At 34.3% G+C, this 19,965-nt stretch overlaps 2 protein-coding genes across 2 annotated transcripts; both read left to right on the top strand.

Annotated features, from left to right (window-relative positions):
- Positions 1-2,229: 2,229 nt before the first annotated feature.
- Positions 2,230-5,604, top strand: LOC130642101 (uncharacterized). The gene is made up of 2 exons (XM_057449180.1): positions 2,230-2,549; positions 2,703-5,604. Exon 2 carries the CDS (start codon positions 2,792-2,794, stop codon positions 4,742-4,744), a length of 1,953 nt encoding a protein of 650 aa, XP_057305163.1. The 5' UTR covers positions 2,230-2,549; positions 2,703-2,791; the 3' UTR covers positions 4,745-5,604.
- Positions 5,605-9,347: 3,743 nt separating this feature from the next.
- LOC130642099 (nuclear pore complex protein DDB_G0274915-like) lies at positions 9,348-19,538 on the top strand. The gene is made up of 12 exons (XM_057449177.1): positions 9,348-9,930; positions 10,025-10,145; positions 12,103-12,471; positions 13,047-13,127; positions 13,413-13,629; positions 13,997-14,113; positions 14,180-14,219; positions 14,659-14,813; positions 15,901-16,020; positions 16,178-16,310; positions 16,736-18,769; positions 19,135-19,538. Exons 1-12 carry the CDS (start codon positions 9,576-9,578, stop codon positions 19,401-19,403), a joined length of 4,011 nt encoding a protein of 1,336 aa, XP_057305160.1. The 5' UTR covers positions 9,348-9,575; the 3' UTR covers positions 19,404-19,538.
- The last annotated feature ends 427 nt before the right edge of the window (positions 19,539-19,965 follow it).

The raw sequence follows: 19,965 nt of genomic DNA, 5'->3' as shown, positions 1-19,965 counted from the left end.
TCCAAAGCCCAAAATGGTAAAGTGACCAGTGACTAGCAACAGGAGATCTCAAAAAAACATAAACAAGGGAATTTAAAAACTTAATTTAAAGACTGGTAACAATTCAGGTGTTGCTTTGGACATCCCACAATATACTCTTTGAGATTTAGAAGACAAATCATCAGAATTAGATATCGTCGCTTTAAAATTAAAAAGCCTTAAGTGCATTTTTTTGAAAAATAAACTAATGGTGGATTCATATTAGTACTATCATTCTTCAGGTTTAAAAAGCCTTAAGTTCCTAAATTTCTCATTTAAAATAAGTTTTATTTACATGTTTTTATATTTGTAAGTTTTGGAGGCCAATCAAGGTCTTAGATGTAAAAAGCTTTAAGTACAGGTAATATAGATCTAAAAAGACTTAAATGCAGTATTGATAAAAAACTGGACTTAAGTCTTTTTAACTTTAATTATTTTTCAAACTAAAAAGACTTAAGTCCCAATGTCATACTTAAGGCTTTTTATTCCTAAAAAAGCCTGTGAGGCCTATAACATAGGGCTGCAGTAATGGTAAGGAGTTTATAACCAAATTTGTTACTTATCATACTTATCCTCTTAAATAGGATTTTTCTAAGTCAAAAACTTTTTTTGTCACAACATAAGGTTACTGTTATACACTTGTTTGTACTTTTTGGATTGGGATTTCTTTGCATTCAAGCTGCTGGGAAATTTCTTTGCTATTGAATACTTGCATTATAGTTCCTTACCTATACTTAGCTTTCCTATTATGCTGCTTACAAGGATTAAACTGACCTTGCTCTTTTGGAAAGAATAAAGTTATGAAGATACATTTTCGCTTTTCGAATTTTAACCAAGAAGCTTTTGCATGGCATTTCGAATGTTTTGCATGACAAAATCAAATGTCCATATTTCGGAAATTGTGTAAAGATGTGTTTTAACCAAGTTCAGTAATCTGTAGTCTTATAGTTAGTTTTGTTAGTTTAGATTATAAGTTTATAGGACATGAATAGAATAAAAATAGCTTCAAGAGTATCGACAGAAGCATGGCGTTTTGACAGAAAACAGATTAAAGTAGAGGATCGGTGGTCATATTCTTTTACTTTCGGAAGGCTTGGTTGGATGCAAGGGTATTTGGGTCAATCACTGGGAAATCAGGAAGTAGGTGGCTTGTAAAGTGGGATGTTGACCAAGAAATTTCTTCATGGGAAACGGAAAACCTTTACAAGGAAAGCGATGACAGACCTATTCAAATTTTGACTAAAAAATCAGGTACACTTCTGCTTCATTTAATTTTTTCTAATTTTAAGGTTAGAAAACTTACAGCATTTAGTACCTTTTGTAATACCGTCTGATTCTTATGTTTTTATAGATAATCCAGAAAATCTTTACCCAGTGTTTAAAGATTTCAACCTAGGAAATGAGACCCTAAATTCAACTCTGAAACAAGCAGGCATTTTGGACTCCAAACCTGGTAACAAAATTAAAATACCTTATTTGACTGTTTTATTTATTTGCCTCGTAATCATACAAAGTATATATATCTAGGTAAAGATTTTTATTTTTAAGTTTTCTCTTTATTATTGCCTATTTTTAGAGTTTCCTTATTTTAACATCTTGCTTTATTTTTTAATATTTTTTATAGAATCACCATCGTTTGAAGTACCGGAAGACCTCTTTGATGTCAGTAAATTAGTACTAGGTAATACAGCAGGGAATGTGGTTTTATTTTTGTCTGGGTCTGAATTATTAATCTTTGCCTTTTATTTTTTAGCTTTAAAAGTGGCTTTTTAGGATTTTGTTTTCATGAAAAATCACAAACTTCCAAATAACATACAAAAAGAATTGATTAAAGCAATAAAATATTTTAAGCAGTGATATTCCTTCCCTTTTAGGTAGTGAAGAAAAATTTATTGGGCAGGAGGATGGTAAGTTCTGAAATTTTGGTATAGTTAATAAAAAGTCCCTGGCTAAGACTGTAGGTCAAAATTTTGAATCTACTTTAGTGTTGCAAACTACTACATTCGTTCATCCTGAACGTAGTTTAATTTATTTTTCAGAAAGATCAAAGAACATGGATGATGAGAGTGGTGTTTATGAGGATGCTCCAAAGAACATAGAGATTCCAGGTGTTGATCTATTTATTATTTAAAGGAAACAATTTAGCAGGAAAAGACTTGCTAAACTTGGACACAAAAAAATAGACCATATTGAGTGAGTGTGAAAAACAGGAATTCAACTTATTCTTTTGCACCTAGATATAGAGAAAAAAAGATTGACTGCTATAAAAGAAAATGAAGAATTTGCCACAAAGCTGGGTTTGCCTGTTAAGAAGAGAAAGTTTGAAAGACATGTTCTCCGCATTGATCCTCCATCAATTGCTGAAGATGAAGATAATGATACTGAAGATAGTGAACATAGTGAAGCAGAAATCCCGATCATTGAAAAGAGAGAGCTCATTGATGGTGAAGAGGTGTACCTTCATGTAGATGACTTGGAAGTGTTTAAAGCAAAGTTTGAACAAACAGACTCATCAAACTCAACTGTACACGGTAAAATCTTGTTTGGATATTATAAATGAGTTTTCTCCTTTCCCTGTTCTTTCCAAAATTAAGGAGGAAAAATAATTAACCTAATTTTTTTTTCTTATATTGCATGAGAACTGATTGTATTTTTATCATATTTATAATTTTAATTTCCTCTAGGTGAACCCATTAAAGAAAAGGAGGGACGCTTTTTTATCACAAAAGTTTTACGGAATGCAGTAAAGTGGAGTGGCTTTAATTGTGAGAAAATGGGTAAAGGTGCAGCAATCCTTTGGAATAAAGAAGATGTCAAACGAAGATCAGTTTTAGCAGAACAAAAGGTTGGAACTGAAGCTTCATATCCAACAGTTCTCACTTCTAGAAAACGAAAAAGAAATCCAGAAGAATGGAAAAATAATTTACGGAAGAAAGCTGTAAATACAGGACAAGAATTTTCATACCAAGTCAAAAATAATAAAGATGGTCAAATGATAACAAAAAAGATTAAAAAGAGGGAGATAAAACCACCATGTCAAGAAAAGTGCCGCCTCCAATGTTCAAAATCCTTCACCAATGAAGAACGTTTGAAAATCTTTCACAAATTTTATAACACAGGTGACAAATGTAAACAATCTCAGCAGCTAGCGACATTGGTTACACAAGCTCCTAAAAAGCGGTCCACAAAAGATGAGAATTACCAACCGAAAAGAAATAGGGAGTTCACAAGGCTGTACACTTTGATCAGAAATGGTGTACAAGTCAAAGTGTGCTCTACTATGTTCCTCAACACACTTGGAATTAATAAGAAAAGAGTTCGTACTGTTTTGAGCAATGTCACAGACACAGGAGCTCCATTGGTCGATGGCAGAGGCAGGCACAAAAATCATAAAACTTCGGAGGAGAGAGAGAAGCTAGTAATTGAACACATCAGCTGTTTCAAAGTTGTTGAGTCTCATTATGTGAGAAAAGATGCCAAATATGAGTATTTACCAAAAGAACTCAGCGTAGCTGAAATGTATAGGATGTACAGTGAGTGGTGCAGCAAAAAGGGGTACACCTTAGAAAACTATGCGTTTTATTATCGTGTCTTCAAGGAAAAATTTAATTTGAAGTTTCAACAGCCAAAAAAAGATAAATGCGACACATGTGAGGCATACAACAATCTTGACAAGACACAAATTGATAAAGAAGTTGAACAGTCTCAAAAGAACCATCTTCATGATAAAGATCGTGTTCGAGAGATTAAAGAAACCTGTAAAAAAATGGCCAGTGAAAATACTGATGTTCTTGCTGCAGCCTTTGATCTTCAAAAGGTCTTGCTATGTCCCTTCGGACAAACAAGTTCCTTTTACTATTCACGTAGATTAACCAACCACAATTTTACCATCACTGAGCTAGATAACATGGATACTTACTGTTATTTTTGGAATGAATCACAGTGTCGAAAGGGGTCAGTTGAAGTTGCAACTTGTTTGAAGAAGTTCATCCAAAAAAGATCCGAAGATGGAATTCGTGACTTTTTCTTATTTTGCGATAGATGTGGAGGACAAAACAACAATCGCATGATATTTATCATGCTATCTGATATAATGTACACGTGTGGGATCAATTCCATCACTTTAATCTATCTTGTGTCAGGTCATTCACATAGTGAGAATGACAATGCACATTCCATGATTGAACAAATGGTTAGGAATAAAACCATTTACACATCTGCTGAATGGGAAACTATTATCAAATGTGCTTTCAAAAAGAATCGATGTTTTCTGGAAGTTCTAAACCACAGGGATATTATTGATTACAAAAATGTATCTGCCTTTCCTGAATTCAATTCAGTGATGCTTGATAAGACAGAGGAGGAGATGACTGCCAAAGAGAAGGAGCAACAAAAGGCTTTAAATGAAACAATAGGTATGTCAAATAGGAAAGTAAACAAAGTCTACTGGTCAGAGATCGTTGAATTAAAATTTGAGTACAACAATCCTGAGCAAATCTTTTTTAAATACAGCTATGATGAGGGGTATCGCAAAGCTACATTTTCTGCTCCAAAAAGAGAAATAAGAAAGAAAGAATTGGTTCAGAGGAAAAAGCATATGGAAAAATATCCATTTCCTTGTGGTATTTCATCACAAAAAAAAGAAGATTTAAAGAAACTTTGTTCTAAAGGGTTGATTCCAGAACGACACCATTCCTTTTTTGATAACCTACCAGTTACAAAATGATTGTTACACTCTACCAGTGATTTCAATATTTCAATTTTATTTTTATTTTTTGTTCCATTTAAATTTTCCTAATTTATTTCTAGATTTAATATATTAACAATTTAGATAGACTGCAATACTAACAATATTCTCAAAATTATTTTACGAAACTTTTATTTTCATAAATGTTTGTCTCATTTATAAAGTAAATAACCTACAAAATAATGCAAAAACTTCTATTTTTAACTTTACATGCATACAAAGATTCTTGAACAACCTTGAACAATGTTTGATTAAACAAAAATTTCTAAGGGGTGGGACTTGGAGTCAGAGATTGTATCACAACGTGGCAGTGGAATGAGGGTATCAGTATCAAATGATTACCGCCCTTTCTCCATCTACAACATCGTGTTCTGAGAATATTTTATTTTTTATTTTTTGTTCCATTCAATCTAATTTATTTCTAGATTTAATAATATATTTACAAATGAAATTTATTTTTAAATAAACTTCTCTATTCTTGGCTCAATATCTTCTAAGATATCTGTTGCTATGTGCATTGTATAGTAGCCTAAAATAATGTAAAAAAAACTGCAATCAACTACTTCTATTTTTAACTAAACATGCATACAAAGGTTTTCACAAATCTTAAACAGTGTTTGATTAAACAAAAATTCTAAGGAAAGAAACGTGGGGTTTCACCACGTGGCAGTGAAATTAGGGTGGCAGTATCAAATGATACCTCCCTCCCCCTATCCATGACATCACGTGGTGAATATATTTAAATTTATTTGTATTTTCTGTTCCAATTGAATATTTCTAATTTATTTAACGATATATTTAGTAAATAGATAGACTGTGTATACTAGTAATGTTCTGCAAAAGGTTCTACTAAACTTCTATTTGCATGACCTTTTCTCTTCTCTTAACTGAATATCGTTTACAAGATTGTACTGTGTAACCAAAAAATTCAAAAACCAAACTGCAGTTAACTTCTTCTAACTTCAACTTACAAACTTTAAACCACGTTTTATAATTCCTTGACTTTTCATCCCTGAGGGTGGTGTTAGATTACTCTAGTCTTATTTATTTGAATTCTGATAATAAAATCAAAAAATATTACTTATAAAGTTAAAGTTTGCCCTGAGGTACATTTTCTATGATTCCGTCTGTAACATAAATTTTACGTGCCCTCATTAATACCAAGATCTTTAACAATTTTTTATAAAACTAGTTACTGACACCCAGGCCAAAGTCCAATAAAATGAACATTACTTAAAGCAAATACTTTTTTTTTCCCAATGATTTTAACATTCATGTTTATTTTTCATTACCCCTTGATGTTATTTTTTAAAAAGTTAACGTTAAAAAGCCTTAAGTCACTTTTCTTTCAAAATTGGCTCCAAAACTGTCCAAATCCAAAAAAGTGTAAGACATATTTAAAGTATTCCAAATTACCTCTTTTATTACCAAAAATTTTCATTCTATGGCTAATAGGTCAAAAAATATTGTGAAGCCAATTTTTCTTCTTCTTCTTCTCAAAATAAGAGAAATGCAAAAAGGTTAACGTTAAAAAGCCTTAAGTCACTTTTCTTTCAAAATTGGCACAGAAAATGTCGATATCAAAAAAAGTGTAAGACATATTTAAAGTATCCTAAATTACCTCTTTTATTACCAAGAATTTTCATTTTTTGGCTAATAGCTCAAGAAATAACTCCAAGTCAATTTTTGTTTTTGCTTTTCCTCAAAATAAGAAAAATGCACTTAAGGCCTTTTTGTTTCAAAGCGACGATATGTAATTAATTTTTCTTTTTGTAGCTATGTACAAAGTTTTTGGCCCTGAGAGCAGGGTTATTTTTTACCCACTAACCTTTTAAGTTTTAATTTATACTTTTATACTTTTATGTTCACAGGACTAGCATTGATAACAGTAGTAAATTTTATATAAAATTTTACGTAGCTGACGGTTTGTATTCTGTTTAAATATTCTGATAATAATAATAATCTGCATTCTCTTTTGAACGGAAACAATGACCAACTGGTGCCATATTGGTATTGATTAAATTCATCTCATTACATCTTTTTTAAACAAACTTTGTTTTCCTTTAACTTTATTTTCATCACATCGAAACAAAGAAAATAAGAAACAGAATTTCACTAAAAGACTCGTATTTAAAACAAACTTTTTTGGAAAACAACTTTAATCAGTACACTCTATCTAACTTGTGTTGTTCACAAAAATTGGTTAAGAACCTCTGAAACAATAATTACATTTTGAATATCGCTAGCATCAACGCTCAGTTCTCGTGTTTGGGGTTCACAAGTTGTCCCCCCACTTGTCTCCCACATAAAAAATATTAACGCAGGAAAAAGTAAAGCTTGCAGGTCACAAAAAAATACTAATTCTCTTTAAAAAATAAGTAGCTACTAATGAACAAGCCAATGGTAAATGATCTACAGTGTTCCCAGGCCACATCTAGATGGTGGTTTACTTCATTACAAAGTGCGGAAATTTTACTTTACTTATCTAATTCGAACCCTGTTAACTATTGTGTACTGCATTTTTTCTGCCAAAGAAAATTCTTAATAGAAAAAACAGTGTGTTCTTAATTAAATGTAGGTGTCCTAATTAAACGTAGTGTCTGTAATTGGACGCAGACGGTGCTTGGTTAAAAACAAAAATTGTGGTAAGGCAGGTCCAGCAATGTTCAGAGAAATGGTTTCAACGTATAGCCAATAGATAAATCGCCCGTTTTAAGCCATGGGTTCATTATTTTGATAGAGTTTGTGGTTGTAAGAGGCAAAAGACCATAAAAGTGTCCGTAATTAAATGTTTATACGCTAACCGTGCCATGGGTGCTTTTATAAATGTTTTGAATGAACAAGAACTACAAGTATCTGAATTAAGCTAATGCTGAATTAGCAAAAATTCTCCTAAAAGTTAACAATATAGCTAAGTTTAAAGTTAGAAAAAAAAGATTTTATAAAAAATTCAGTCCCTATAAAGAATTACTTAAAAGGCGTGCTTTCCCTTAAATCGTAATGACTACCCTAAAAAAAAACAGGCACGTAATTTGTCTAAAAGTATCATGTGACATTTGCCGACGGGGAGAATGTAATCGTGTAGATTACCTTCTACAACTTTATAAGCATGTGTGGGTGAGTGTAACATGAAAATCCTGTTACATAGCTTTTTTGGCTTTGGTGCAATGTAAGGATTTGGTTTACTTTAAGGAGGCTAGCTAGCTACATTTTTTAGCTAGCAAGCTACACCAACTACACCAAATAGTCACTAAATGTTAAAAGAAACAAAACAGCAGTCACAAAAATAACTACAAGTGTAGCTAGCTAGTGATTTTGGAAGAGAAACACTTTTAATTAAAAATAACGAATAAAACTCTGGCTACTTGCCAAATAATAGAGTTAATAGCCAGCTAAAAAAAATCGCTTCGTGGTTGGATGCGCAAAAAAATTAAAAAACAATATTTTCTGATGCAGGCGCACTGGTTTGTTTTTCGCGCTGACGAACGGAATTGCCGATTATGCGAAAGCCATAACTACAGTGGGATAAACCCAATCTTACATTTTTGGTCTGATGCTTAATTTGGCTTACAATTCAATTAAACCTAACTGACTCGAGAGTTGAAGCTATATTATACTAAACGTGGGTAGCTAGGATTTAAATTATATTATCATGACATACGCTTGGTTTGGGGAAGCATGTTTGTTTTTGATTCATTTGTAGATAGATAGATAGATGTGCATATTTTACATGGCTAGCCTTTTGTATCTGTTTTTTAGTGTATTAATGCTATTCCAATTGACTCTTTCTTCGCCATGAGCTGTTTTTTAATCCTGCAGATCTTTTTAAAAAACTAACAACCAGTATTACGTGATTATCTAAACGGGAAAGAAGATCCAGAATGGTCGGGAAAGATAATCTCATTATGTAGGTCGTGGCGCCGTAGATTAGTGGTTATAGCTCTCATACTATGTGCGGGAGACTGGGGTTCGATTCCTCTTGACGGCGATTCAACATGGGCGAGTGAATGTTACCATAGCCCCGGGTTAACCCAAGCCATGTGAGGGAATTTGGGAAGATGGCACACTGTGTGGGCCGTTGGATGTTGCTGGGAGTTGTCTAGTAGAGCGCGTGCTCTAATTGGGTCTGCGAAGCTCAAAATGAGCATTAAATACTCTAGGACTCTCCATCTATCTCCATCTACGCCATGGCCCCTCCTGGAAATAATAGACAGGGTATATCCCTCGATATTTGTGAGGCTAGCCATGTAAAATATGCACATCTATCTAGGTAGCTAGCTACAATTTAGGAAGTACATTATTGTTATAAATTGCATTAAAAATTGAATTTTTTAAATTCAATTCAGTTTTAGCCATTTGTGAAAGCGTGCAAGTGTGATCGCACAGGTTAGATTGACTACACTGATAAGTATGATTATGGATGTAGCTTTTAATTACAAAACCTGGGTGCCGACTCGCAGGATACGCCACAATAACCACAGGGCTGTCGGACAACCTCCAGGGTTTTAAAAAAAACTTAAAATTTCGCCCAATAAAACCTGATTCAACCCGAAACAACATTTTTTTAAACATTTATTTCCATGTATAACTTATTCTTTTAATGTCGAGCAGTGGTAGTGGAGACTGTTCTTTATATCATTTATTCGATAAATAGCTGTAATAAAATCCCACAAAACGTAAAACTGTTGGTAGCGGAAAGTATTATACTATGGGTAATAACGAATTTTTTGTTACATCATCAGTTACAAACAGTGCCACTACTTTGTTTTAAGCCATTCCTTTATTTATTTAATTATTATATCCTAGGAATATGAATATACAAACAAGGATTGAAAATAACAAAACTATTTCTTCCATCCTTTCTGTAGTAGTACTCTCTTGTGTGTTTGACATCCTTTGGGCATTTGTTATTATTTCAACTATTTATTTACTTGACCATACCTTCAATGCAGAGACTGTAGAAGTACGTTATAAAAAGAATAAGGCTGGCAGTGCTACCTCATATAGCAGATACAAAAGACAATTTTCTCCCGGTATATATTTCAAGAAGCACAGCAAAGACGACAGCCCTACATGCACAGATTCACAAAACATAATGTTCTTTGCAGATCAAAAAAAATCTAAAAACAGTGATTTTAGGTTTGGCAGTAAATATGGGGTTGCAGGTAATAGCGTTTTTTTGTTTTTATTATCTTGCCTGTAATGTGTTATTTTTTTTCCTTCAATACCTCTAGTATTTTATACTTTTGCTTGTTGTAGGACAACCTAAGCCAAGTCTTATGTCACTTATTCACAGAAAATCATCTGAGAGTAAAGAGAATTACAGGCCAAGTGATTCACAACCACTTCTAGCTGTTGTGAAGAATAACATGTATCTAAGGTGTGTAAAGGAACCACATTTTTAAGTGTGTGTGTAGCAGTTGCACTACAAAGTTTTTAAATAACATTGAAATATGCTTTGTTTTTTTTGTAACTGCAAAACAACAGGTGTATTGTAAAGTGGTTGTCCTTTAGCAATTAGAATTTTTATTCTGCAGTTCTCAAATACCTCAAAAAACTTTGTATTTATTGTACATACTAGAGAGAATATAATTATATTTTTCTAATCAATTGGAAATATATGCTTATGGACTACTAGGATTACATTGTGATCTTATGTAATAATACAGTAAACAAATAATAGTTATATAAAGTGGACTTTTTCATGTCTCAAATGTTAACAAGAAGCCCTGGGGGCTCTAAGAATTTCCGCGCGCTACAAAAATATTTGATGAAAACCTGCTAATTCGTTGTGTTATTGTGCCAAACATTCGAAGGGGTTTGGTGCATGAACCTCTGAAAATAAAGCACACCAGTGACATTATATCTTACAACAAACGCAAACAAAACGAAACGTGTCATTAAACTCACATTTTAAAAGAAATTGCTAACAAAAAATACAGCCTATCATTCATGGTTGAAAGTCTTGCGATTGAAACGTTTATGGTCTTAAACGGCATTAGTTGACAAAAAATCAAAATTTTGATGTGACCATCATTTTCAGCATACTTTTTTTTATTAACTGTGTCAATTTTTATCGAAAATAAAGCAGTTTTAATTTTTGGATAAATTTTGGCCTGAAATGACATTTAGGTGACAAAAAATCAAACTTTTGTACCATCATCATTTTCAGCATACTTTATTTGTTAACCGTGCCAGATTTAGCCGAAAATGAAGTGGTTTTAATTTTTGGACCAATTTTGGCCTAAAATAGCATTTAGGTGACAAAAATCAAAATTTTGATGTCACCATTATGTTCAGCATACTTTTTTTGTTAACTTTGCCAATTTTTGTTGAAAATGAAGTAGTTTTAATTTTTGTTGGACCAATTTTGGCCTAAAATGACATTTAAGGTGGCAAAAAACCAAAATTTTGATGTCACCATCATGTTCAGCATACTTTATTTGTTAACTGTGCCAAATTTTGTTGAAAATAAAGTAGTTCTAATTTTTGGACCAATTTTGGCCTAAAATGACATTTAGGTGACAAAAATCAAAATTATTATGTCACCATTATGTTCAGCATACTTTTTTTGTTAACTGTGCCAAATTTTGTCGAAAACAAATACCAATTTTGGCCTGAAACGTCAATACGAGACTTCCCAGTAGTTAAGGAGCTTGGGTACGAAGTTTACATCTGTGACTGGGCAACGTGAAATCCCAGGGTCGATTTTTTCTCAAAAAATGCTCCGAAAGAAAAAAACGACGGTTTTAAAGAATTTCCTACGCCTTCGGGCGCGGAAATTCAATTAATAAATTAGGTGTGGTTAATAATAGCACAAGTTTGATATCAATAACTTATTTTAAAATGATAAAGCCATTACAACGCACTTTATAACTTTAAAGGTTCAATAATGGGAAAGAGGGTAGTGACTTTAGTTATTTTTTAGCACGCTTGTTAGTACTGACCATCTAAAACCGAAATTTGTCAAATTTCCTAAAGCCAGTCGAATTTATCTGATTTAAAGCCATCAAAAACCTTTAAATCTCAATATCTCTTTAACTGTTCTTCAGAATTAAATAATTGTTTACATTTTCTTGATCAGTGTTTTAGTATGGTTAGGTCATTGCTGAAATCATCATAATTGAAGTGACTTTTCTTTTCCATTGTTTTTCTGGATTTTTCCACAGACCAATTTACTAAGATTAATAATAATAATAATAATGTCGTTGTTGTCTGTTTTATTCAGGTAATCATTACTAAAATGTGTGCATGGTTTTCCTGACTTTATTAAAAGATTCGTTATTGTAAAATCGCAATAGTGTAGTCTTAGTTTATGCATTTTATTATGTTTTTAGAAGATCCAGTGCTGTAGACTCAGTTCAGAAGAGTCCCTTATACAGAAGTATGCAGTCGCCGACGATTGGAAGAAGCCCAAGTATCTTTCCTAGCTCCTCAGGAGTCAGGTCACCTAGCATATATAATAACAGTGGTATGAGACAGTTTTCAGTTGCAAGTCCCTATAATAGTCCTCATGTAAATAATGCAGTGAACACTTCTATTAATGGATTAGAAGTTCATGGATCCTACTTTATCAATAAGAGTGTTCTACATAGTGAGGAAGACAGTGTGAACTCGTTTAGCCTTGTAAACAACAGCTTCAATTCTCCAGCAGGATCTGTTTCAGAAGAACCACTTAACGAGTATAGTCACAGAAAACTTTCAATGTAAGTGCACGGCTTTTTTAATACAGATAAAAAGGTTTGCACAAATTTTTCTATGAGTTGTATAGTACATCCCTGTAAATCCAAAGTACTGAAAGTGGGCACATTCAACGTTTGCTGGCAGAAGGCCAGAAAAATTTGCCCACCTGCAACAATGATTTGGCAAAGCCGAGTTAGAGGCACTTCAGGGGTGCAGTGGCGTGTTCAATTTTTACGGGTATATATAATTACAGGAAACTTTGTGTACCATACTACCTTATATTGCAATATATACAGACCGTTTTTAAAGCCTCTTTTTATTAGGCAGACGATAACAAACATTCTGGAGCAATTAAAACAAGGTTAATACTGCCGCTTTATTACAAAGGTTTTTTTCGGATGTGTCAACCTTGGCTCATGCATAGGGTGGCATAAAAAAGGTGTCCTTGAATCAATGTAGTTCAGCTTTCAGGTTGGCAATGCGCCATGCCAAAGTGAATTCACTGTGCTGCATAGTATTTTGACTCAAGTTTATTGTAATAGAAAATAGATAATAACTATGATACTGATATGTACTTGCTGAATTTATTTATTTGAAGGTCATGTGGATCCAGAAACTCAAAATCAGTTTATGATCACACAAGCACTGCAGAAGTAGTATCACTATTAAAAGAAAAAAGGTAAGACTAAAAAAATAGCAGAATTGAGAATTTACGGTATTCACTCTGTGTTAAGATAATGTTAGTTTGTAAATATTGTGTATAAATATTTCTTTCAGATGTATTTTCAGCAGTCTGTTCTATTAATATCTAAGAAGCTAATACCAGGTGGACACCTAGGAATTTGTAGTATCATAACTTTTAAATGCCATAACACTGATTTCACCACCACAGTGCTATTTACGAAGGCAAGAATTAAGTAGAAAAAATTCAAAAACGCTTATTTTAATTTTTATTGTTTCACAGTAAACGCAAACGTCCAATGCAAACACAGCAAACAGTGCAGGAGAACCAATCTGCCAAAAAAACAAGATTTAATGATGAAACCTTCGATTCGACGTTAAATGAGTTGTTTCCACCTGTTGTGACATCTGGATCGCTGTTGAGAAAAAAACTTGCAACAATTCGCTCTTCAAAGAAAAGATATGTGTCAACAGCAAGCCAGTATGAAAGACCTGATAAAGTATGTGGTCACTCTCACTCTGCGTTTGCTAATTTACTTTTTACAGTTCTTAAGTTCATGCTTGTAAATGTACATTGGCAGATTCCCGACATCCACATGCTATCTATTAACAATAACTTGTGACCACCAAAATGGAGGCCTGAAGCAGCTGCTGTAAAGATTTAATGATAAAAGATTGTTAGATAAAAAATTAAAAATATCCAAATATTTTTTTTAAAAAGAATTCTACGAACATCAAGCGTATGGTGAATTATTGTAGTGAGTCCAAAGGAGAAGAACTTTAAAGCTGTTTTTAAAGTCATTGAGCAAAAAAACTTCATGATTTAATTAATTTATTTTTTAGTCAAAATTTTCTTCTTTTTTTTAGAATGAATCAACGTCAAAAAGAATGAAAACAGCAGAAAGTCTTAGTCGATCAAAATTTGGCTTATCTGAGCAACAAGCAACTGAAATGTTGGTCGAAAACAATTTTCAGTCTAACAAGGCAAGGGTGTTATATTTATCGTTTTTCCCTAAGAGACCTGTGTAAGACTGTATTTTTCTTTTTCAGGAAGATGAAACAAACAACACAGTGGATAAATCAGCTTTAGGTAACTGATTGTATTTAACAACATACGCTTTTGTGTATTTAGCAATTTTACCTTCTTATCATTATGGTAACACACGTGTATTGTACAGTTCTTTTTTGTTCATGGTAACTCTTGTGTGTGGTAAGTAGGGTGGCAGCAGGTGACAGAAATTTAAGAAGATGTAGAATAGCCATGGAATTTGGCTCCGTCTAAAGAAAAGTAACGAAAAAAAATTCAAATTTTTTACTGACTGTCTCTTGACTTACATGTTTTATAGTATACAGTTACATATTGACAAGAGCAGTTGTTTCGTTTTTTTTTTTGTCAGTTTCTTAAACATAAAGCTGTCTCAAGGCTCAGAAATCTGTGGTCAGCATGTGCTTTACGTATTCTAAGTCACACTGTCTTTATGTTAAGCCATTATTACATCTGTTAATTAGAATAACTTCCTCTATTTTAGAGAATGCTGTGAAACATGTAAAAGAAACATTAACACCATACCAAGACAGTGTATCTAAAAAGATTGCATCCACTGTGAATGACAAAAACAATAATAATAAAGATAGCACTTACTATCCAGAAGGTGTAAAACAGTCAGCTTTGAGAAATTTAAAGGTATGTAAAGATCTCACTTGTTTCAAAACCAATCTTTTTCTGGTCAAAAATTAATTTGCTTTTCAAAACTCGAGCAGCGATTTGGGGCTGAGAAATAGACCTAGATGGTTTATGCTCGGTGCTGTTACGTAACCCAACTCATGCCCTTTTCAAAACATGAGGAGCACGTTTCATCATAACCTAGTCTTCAAGAGATTTTGTGGTCCAACTGCTGGGCGTTTCTCTATTTTTTCCCAGATATTTTTCGTCGTCGAAAGATTAAGGAGTGACTCAAGTAACAAAAGTTTAAATCAAGACATAAAATACTAAGCATCATTAATCTCTAAAATCTCATGCACTTGAAACTGACGTTCAGCGTCCTACCCTTTTCAATTTGGGAGTCACCCGTAAGTAATTTAAAAAAACAAGAAAGCCTTTGTAACCTTAACACTCGCCATATCCTGGCGTATTGATAGGAAAATGCGCCATGGAGAAAGGCTAGTTGTGAAATGCCACACACACCACTGCAAGCAACTTAGCCCTAAAATTATTTTGTCAATGTCAAGGAACCTCTTAATTTTTGAAAAATCAAAAAAAGTGAGGAATTTATAAAGCTTCCGTTTGTAATAACTATTATTTAACAATCTTTTTGGATGATATAAAATGAGTAATTAATCATACAAAAAAGGCATATTTGATTGACAGGTTTTTTATAATTTTCAACTTCAGTGGAAAAGGTAAAAATAATAATAATAATAATGAATGTTTAGAGTGGCTAGCCCAAAAAAATCAAAAATGTCTGCTCTCTACCTATGCTTAAAATTTCTAAAGTGGCTAGAGAAACGTCTAAAAAGATTTGTTAGAATCTTGACGTCTGATTACGTCATAATTTTATGTATTTCAGCAAGACCTGTGACGCACTAAAACGAATGCTTTGTAATTTTTAAATAAAAATTGTACGTAGGTTTGTAGATAGCACGCAACCTGTTATTTTCTTTTTTCTGACTGTTTTGTAAATATAACAGTCACGCAGTATACCCATACTGCGTGCCTGTTGTATTTCCACATGTTTTGTGGATGTTGCAAAGTAAAAATATTTATATTTCAGTCGCCATTCAAGAAGCTATTACACACGAACTTCCCATCTAACTTGCAACCTGGTTCAACAGAAAAGCGCAGAAAACATCCGGTGTATTTTACCGCCAAAATTGATATCGATGAAATCCAGGTTTGTTCGTTAATCTGTTACGTTCAGTAAATCCTCTAATAAATACCCGTGTAGCTTATAAAACCAGTTCTTAGGGTGTGTGTTTACTATTTCTTGGAGATTTTAGAATGAATCTACAGGCTATTCTAATTAAGAAAAGTATTGTAATATATTGTAGAGCAACCGCGAAGAGTTTGGTTCGAGAGGGGCGTCTTTAAAAGCGTTTCGACTGGATCAAGAGGAGGCGTCGAATCGAGTAAACGATTTATTCGAAGAGGTTGATGATAAACAAACTGATTTAAAGAAGGCTTGTACGGTTATACACTTTATGTTTTGATACGTTATTCCTGCAATTTCAATCTTAGATTGACGAAGCAATTTCAGTATAATTTAAAGCTCACTTGAACTTAAAATACTGAAAACAAAAATTTAAAAATCGTACAATTTCTGAGCCTTGAGATAGCTTTATGTTTGTCTTTAAAGAGTCTCAAAAATTGTTCAAAGCGCAGACGAAAAGCAGTAGGTTTAGTATAAATTCATTATTGAGAAGAAATGCGGAAAAATATTTTATCCTACAAAGGTAAGCCTGCTCCTAATTGCGGTAATAACTACGGCGAAAAAAATTTGCTCACTTTTAGTCGTCTACAATTCTTTCACTCCTTTTTAAAGTAGCTAGAAATACGCAATTTATTCGTATTAAAATAACTTATGTTCTGTTATCTGTTATCTACTGTAGCCTTTACAACGTCCGAAAGCAATCTGAATGGGACAACAACCTTACAGCAATCAAATTTGTTGAACGTTTTAAAAACAACTTCCACTGTTTCGTCGTTTTCATTTGGTGCAGCAGCTCCGGTAACAACGTCGGAAACAACACCAGCCGCTAATCTATTCAACACATCTACATCGCAATCACTTGCTTTAAATGTATCGAGTTCAACAGCTGCAACGACAGCTAATTCTTCTTCAGCAGCACTGCCTGTTTCGACATCACAAGTAGCCACAACTTCAGCGAAAAGTGTTACGTTCGCGTTTAATCCCGCTTCAACTGCTGTTACAACGGGTTCTTTTAGTTTTAAAACCGCCACAACTTCTCAAGTAGCCGGCGGGATAGCAACGACCACCCTAGCAGCACCTTCGACTGGATTTTCATTTGGAAACAAAACTGTGAGTGACAGCAGCAAAAACACAACGGCCGCTGCTTCTTCTTCGACAGGCTTTTCATTTGGAAGTACTGTCATCTCGGCTCAAAGCAGTAGTCAATTGCCTGGTATCTCTTTCGCCGCCGCACCCTTTTCGTTTGGGACAGCATCATCTGGAGCCACTTCAAACACTCTTATAAGTACTGTAGTTGCATCGTCTTCAGCAGCTGCATTTGGAATTTCCACAGCAACCGTAACTTCTACGTCAAGTGGCATTAATTTCGGAGTCAGTACTGCCCCCACATTGGGAACAGGAGTTAACCCCTCTATTTCTAGCAGCATACAGTCCAATCCATCAACAGTCAGCAAAAATTTATTTGGTGCTTTTACAGCAAACTCGACAGCTGCTACTAGCAGTATGTTTACAGCCTCGTCCCAACCCCTTAATGCGTTTGGAGCGTCACTTGTACCTTCTGTAAGCACGGTGTCCACGCAGTCAGCTGTACCAACAGGTTTCACTTTCGGCTCCGCTGCTACACAAAATGATTTTGGCATTTCTAAATCCACTGAAGGGCCCAAGATTTCATCGTCTTTTATAACGTCGAATTTGCAACCGAGTGTTTTCCCATCTGTAAATAACACTTCGAGTATATTTGGTAACTCAGCTACAACTTTGACTGCTTCAGGAACCCAAAATGTATTTACTGCGACTTCCACGAAAAATATATTTGGAGCTATGCCGACTTCTTCCTCCACCACAACAGCTCCTTCAAATGGTTTTGGCGTTCCTGCGACGTCATCCAACATATTTGGCGTTGACACAACACAGAATGTTTTCAGCGTTGCTGCAGCTACTACAACTAGTGTCTTCGGAGCCACTACCACTTCAATTGCATTTGGTTCGGCTGCTACAGCTCCTAGCGTGTTTGGCGGTGGCGCTGTCACTACCGCTCCAAATTTATTTGGAGCTACGACGACTGGCGGTGGATTTGGTGCCACAACCACAAATGCTTTTGGTGCCCCAACCACAAATGCTTTTGGTGCCAATACCACAAATACTTTTGGTGCTGCCAAGACCTCCAGCGTTTTTGGTACTGCGGCTGTCCCAAGTGGATTTGGAGCATCTTCAACTTCCGGCGTGTTTCAAGTTCCTACTAATACTAACAATTCCTCCAGCATTTTCGGAGCACCGCCCAATGCCACTAACTCCTCCAATATTTTTGGAGCACCGGCTAATACCACCAACAACACCATTTTTGGAGCACCGGCTAATACCACCAACTCTTCAAGCATGTTTGGATCCCCAACAAAAAATGCATTCAGTGCTTCTTCAACCGCAAATGTGTTTGGTAACAGTAATACTTCATCCGTCTTTGGGCAACAGCCACAAACAAACGGTTTTCAGTTTGGATCATCTGCAAACCAGAATTCAGTTTTCGGTCAACAAAACGGAAATGCGTTCGGAGCAGCCGGAAACTCAAGTACGTCTGTGTTCGGTAATAACAATAATCCAACGCCATTTGGAAATAACGCTGCTGCTTCTAACCCTTTTGGAGAGCAACGACCATCATCATCTGCTGGTTTTGACTTTTCTGCTTCTTTGAAACAACCTTCTATAAATTTCGGAGGTATGTGTTTCATTCATGTAATTGCACCTTGTTTTTAATTTACCGAGTATATTCTGAAATAATATTAGTGTTTAATATCTTATTTTTTCTACTTTGTTCGCGTCCTGGAGACAAGAATGCCGTGTGGCCACGCGATTGGCTGCTAGTGTCACATGACATATTTGTAGATTTTTTTATTCTGTTTTTACAATCCTCCGAGGGTGAAATAACGATTCAAAATTGTTTTTTACACTTCAGCTCTTTCTTACACAAAGTACTATCATTTAAATCTTTTTACCCCTATTTAGGGTTTGTGCTTCAAGGCGTCTGTTTTTTGTAGATTAGAAATCTTATAAATTTGACAATTTATTTTAAATTTCATTCAGCTGCTCCATCTACAAATTCATTTGGTGTTCAACCGATGGCTCCAGCTCCTGTTAAACCATTTGGTATGTCTAATCCAGCAACACCAAATTTCAATGCTCCATCTACGCCAAACTTCGGAACGCCACAGCAACCTTCCTTTGGTACACCGCAAGCAAGTTCGTTTGGCCAGCAAGGTTTTAATACGCCATCGGCAGGTGCTTTTGCGATTGGATCTGGAAACAATCCTTCTCGCCCAACCCAGAGAGCAAGAAGAAGAATGCGGCGTTAAAGATGCGACGGGTGATCCAATCGAATGAAGTGTGTCTAACTATCAAGTCGATGATTTGAGTTAAAATGTAGTTGTTAACCCTTTTAAATTTTACAGTAATAAATTTGATTTTATAATAAAAATATTCAACTTTAAGTATATTTGTGGTAATGTTAGCATTTATGTGCCAAAATTCCCCCACCCCCAATGTTTTTATATTTCGAGCCTTTATCAACTTAATTTGTTCTTTTTTGTTCGTAATAGTCAGACTCTAAAATCCAGCCTCTTTTTTATAAATTTTCTTCAAAATTAATATGTTTACATCATAAAATTTAGTGTATCTGGTTGTTTTTATTTTATGGCAAAGTTCAGTCTCAGTATTTTAAAAGGCATTGATTTAAGTTGTTTAAGTTGCCTTAAGTTGTTCTTATTTTTCATCAAAATCCAAAGTTTGTGCCTAAATTATTAAACAGTTAAGTTGGATTTCAATGAGAGTAGTAAACGAAGCTTGGCAGACATTTTCTTGTGAAGACGTATAAAGTGATGGTTCATTGACAAAGTCTGGTCGAGAACATTCCCAAGA

Source organism: Hydractinia symbiolongicarpus, chromosome 4, assembly GCF_029227915.1.
Source record: "Hydractinia symbiolongicarpus strain clone_291-10 chromosome 4, HSymV2.1, whole genome shotgun sequence".
Classification (NCBI taxonomy): Eukaryota; Metazoa; Cnidaria; class Hydrozoa; order Anthoathecata; family Hydractiniidae; genus Hydractinia; species Hydractinia symbiolongicarpus.
This window is presented reverse-complemented; position numbering and strand designations above follow the sequence as displayed.